Source organism: Sinocyclocheilus grahami, unplaced genomic scaffold, assembly GCF_001515645.1.
Source record: "Sinocyclocheilus grahami isolate Dianchi unplaced genomic scaffold, SAMN03320097.WGS_v1.1 scaffold2622.1, whole genome shotgun sequence".
NCBI classification, from domain to species: Eukaryota; Metazoa; Chordata; class Actinopteri; order Cypriniformes; family Cyprinidae; genus Sinocyclocheilus; species Sinocyclocheilus grahami.
In genome coordinates this window covers 41,789-45,231 of record NW_015507801.1, presented here as the reverse complement: position 1 = coordinate 45,231, position 3,443 = coordinate 41,789, and the positions used below count along the sequence as shown (strand labels likewise).

The window sequence follows — 3,443 nt, the reverse complement described above, 5'->3', positions numbered from 1 at the left end:
TTGCGAGAAAATAAGTCAGAATTGCGAGATATAAACTCGCAATTGTGAGAAAAAAAGTCATAATTGCGAGAAAAAAAGTCATAATTGTGAGAAAAAAAGTTAGAATTTTGAGAAAAAAAGTTAGAATTGTGAGAAAAAAACCCGAATATCTAATGAATGTCAAACATCAAACTAACTTTACCGCCGTGCCTGATTTGGTCGCATCAGTGAACTGAACACTCATTTCGGGCATTTGTCGGCGAGTGAAAAATCGGGGCTAAAATCGTGCAGTGTGAACTCGGCATTAAGTTACGATGCTTTTTGTAAACATACCGTAAGATTAAGATCAGTCGTATGATCGTTTTTACGAATTTTATAGGCTTACGAAGCTTTTGGACACGCAGCCCTGATCAGTTTCATCTGTAAATAGACTGGTGCTGTAGTTTTGTCTATGCAACTCAGTTAAGTATTAAACTGCTAGCAAATGTTTGCTTTATAATTATCGTCGGTCAGAATACTGTATGTTAAATACATCATTATCTACTGTAAGGTTGCATTAATACGTCTTTTAAACTCCTTTCAGTCATTAGAATAATTCAGTTCAATCTGTTTTATGTAACTCAGAGAGTGTGAGTTTGTCCAGTGGGAATCAAACCTGTGATTAGGAAGAGCTTCGTGATCTACGAGTTGAGATTCCCAGTTCAACCTACTGCAGTTCAACAGAAAACTACAGGCAGAACAGTGACAGAGCTTCACACAGTCTGGATAAATGAACAGAGATTGTGTTACTGTTTGAGAAGCACTAACATCTCTTGCAGGACGATGAAGAGACAGACGTCAGGAGACCGAGAAGATCATCAGCTGAAGACAGACGAAAGAGACGGAGGAGGAAACAGAATATCAACATGTCAACCAACCATACCACAGGTGACAATCACTGAAAGCTTCAAATGAGTCTTCAAGAATACTTCAATTCTGTAGAAGCACTTTCATTTACATGCAGATACAGATTATGTGTAGACAGAAATATTAGATTATACATAACTTCTGAGGAAAATACATTTTCTTCACTGCTTATTCAGTGAAAATGAACATAAATAATAATTTTCATTATTTTAGTGATTTGACAGAATCTCACTTTCACTTTGAATAACATTGTTGTTTGTAAGAATCATTCAAAGATGCTGATTTCTGTCGGTTTGTGTTACTGTGATGAAAGAGTCAAATATAATGTAAGACGTTTGTTTCATACAGTGATTGTTGCCCACAATCCTCCTCGCAGGAGAAGACCGAGCAAAGACCTACCTCCTGACAGTAAGTCTGTACCTACATTAACACATGAAGTGATGAAGAGTGTGTGGAAACTATAATGATAAATGCAAACTTCTACCGGTGGATTCTGATCGTTTCAATCTGTGATGTTGGATTTAATTAAGATCTTGACATCATTAGATGTAACTCTGAAAGTCTGATTTGACTGTTTGCAGTGAGGATAGTTCTTCTGGGTTCGAGCGTGTCAGAAAACAGTCTGGTGGGAAACTTCATCTTAGGAAGAGCAGCGTTTGACAGTGAAGCTCCTCCAGATGTTGTAGAGAGAGTCGGAGGAAGACTGAAGGACAGACACCTGATCATCATCAACAGTCCTCAGCTGCTCCAGACGAACATCTCAGATCATCAGCTCATACAGACTGTGAGAGAGTGTGTGCATCTGTCTGATCCAGGACCTCATATCTTCATAATCACACTGCAGTATAAAGACTTCACCGAGGAGGACCTGAGAAGAGTGAAATATATGCTGGAGAGATTCAGTGAAGAGGCCGTTAAACGCTCTATAGTGATCACGACTGATGAAGAGGCGCATGATGCTGCGAGAGCTAATGAATTAATTCAGCAGTTAATTATCAAATGTGGAGGAGGACATCTGCAGCTTGATCATAAAAACGAGGAATGCTGCTCTATAATATTGCAGCGATTAGAGAAGATCCTCGGAGATAACAGTGAAGAGGATCTGTATCGTGATGCAGAAGGATCATCAGTCGATGAAGATCAGAGCCACAGACAATGAGAGAGTGTGTGTTTCTGTCTGATCCAGGACCTCATGTGATCGTGCTGCTCCTCAAACATGAGCCGTGTTCAGCAGAAGATCAAGAGCGTGTGGAGAAGGTGCTGCACTCTTTCTCTGAGCGCGTTTATCGACACACCATGGTGCTCACAACACAAGAAACCACAGAAACCAGTGACATCCTACAGACAATCATTCAGAAATGTGCAAACAGACACTTTAGTCTTCAGAGAAGCAGCTCTCCTGATGATCTTCTGCAGATGTTTGAGGACATCGTGAAAATGAATGACGGACGGCACCTGGAGTGTGCTGAAGGTTCACAGTATTTCACAATGGAGCAAGGAGTCACAGGAAGACGTGAGTGTGAGGATGTGTGAAGTTTCTAGTGATAAATTAACATGTTTTAATCTTCTTCTTCTGTCAGTTTCAGAGACTGTGAAGCTGAATCTGGTCGTGTGCGGGAGCGACGGGACGTTAAAATCCTCCGTATCAGAGCAGATCCTGCAGCAGACAGACGTGGAGCTTCATGGTTGTGTGATCAGTGTAATAGAGCTTCCAGGTCTGACTCGGCTCTCAGAGGAGGACGTGATGCGTCAGACTCTCCGCTGTGTGTCTCTCTGTCATCCTGGAGTTCATGCTTTCCTCCTCATTATTCCTGACGCTCCACTGACTGATGAAGACAAAGCTGAAACGGAGGAGCTCCAGAGGATCTTCAGCTCCAGAATCAACAAACACATCATGATCCTCATAAAGCAGGATTCAGAGCATCAGACAGCAGAACTCAATGAAGAAACACAGTCTGTCATTGAGAGGTTCGGAGGACGACATCATTTCTTTGGTCCCAAAATACAAGTGTCCACATTGATGGAGAACATCGAGCAGATGCTGGAAGAAAACAGAGGAGAGGTTTTCTCTACAGAGACATTTCTGGAGGCGCAGATGAAAAAACTGATGAAATATGAAGAGATGAAGAAGAAAATTCATTCATATGAGAAACATTTACTGTCACAATGTAATGAGCAGAAAATCAGTCTTGAACTACAGAGCATGAAAAAAAGTTTTGACATTGAATTATTCAATTTGAACTCTACAGTAGAGTTTGATTTTATATTACATTTGTATTTTAAACAGAAGAACTGCAAAATTTAACATGCTTAAGCTTAAAAATTCAAAATTCCATTTAAAAATTCAAACGTCCAATACTTTGATTGTACAAAAATTAAGCTTTAGCGTTAGTTCTGGCAGGTCACGTGAGTCAAGCTTGCATCAGCTGATCACATCTACCTATAGGAATACGACACCTATCGCGGCATTCCTATATAAGCTGTATTCAGTATTATTCAGCAGCTTTTCAGCTTGCTTCGGAGCAAATTAAGCATCGCTGCTCGCAAATCAAACTGTT

General features: G+C 40.4%; 1 protein-coding gene across 1 annotated transcript in view; it reads left to right on the top strand.

Annotated features, from left to right (window-relative positions):
- The first annotated feature begins 654 nt into the window (after window positions 1-654).
- The window catches only part of LOC107575418 (GTPase IMAP family member 4-like), a 6,262-nt gene continuing 3,473 nt past the window's right edge, over window positions 655-3,443 (top strand). Inside the window, exons 1-5 of the mRNA XM_016261797.1 lie at window positions 655-906; window positions 1,234-1,293; window positions 1,467-1,677; window positions 2,046-2,398; window positions 2,466-3,098. Of these exons, the coding sequence (XP_016117283.1) occupies window positions 885-906; window positions 1,234-1,293; window positions 1,467-1,677; window positions 2,046-2,398; window positions 2,466-3,098 (1,279 nt within the window). The 5' untranslated portion in view covers window positions 655-884. The remainder of the gene's footprint in view (window positions 907-1,233; window positions 1,294-1,466; window positions 1,678-2,045; window positions 2,399-2,465; window positions 3,099-3,443) is intronic.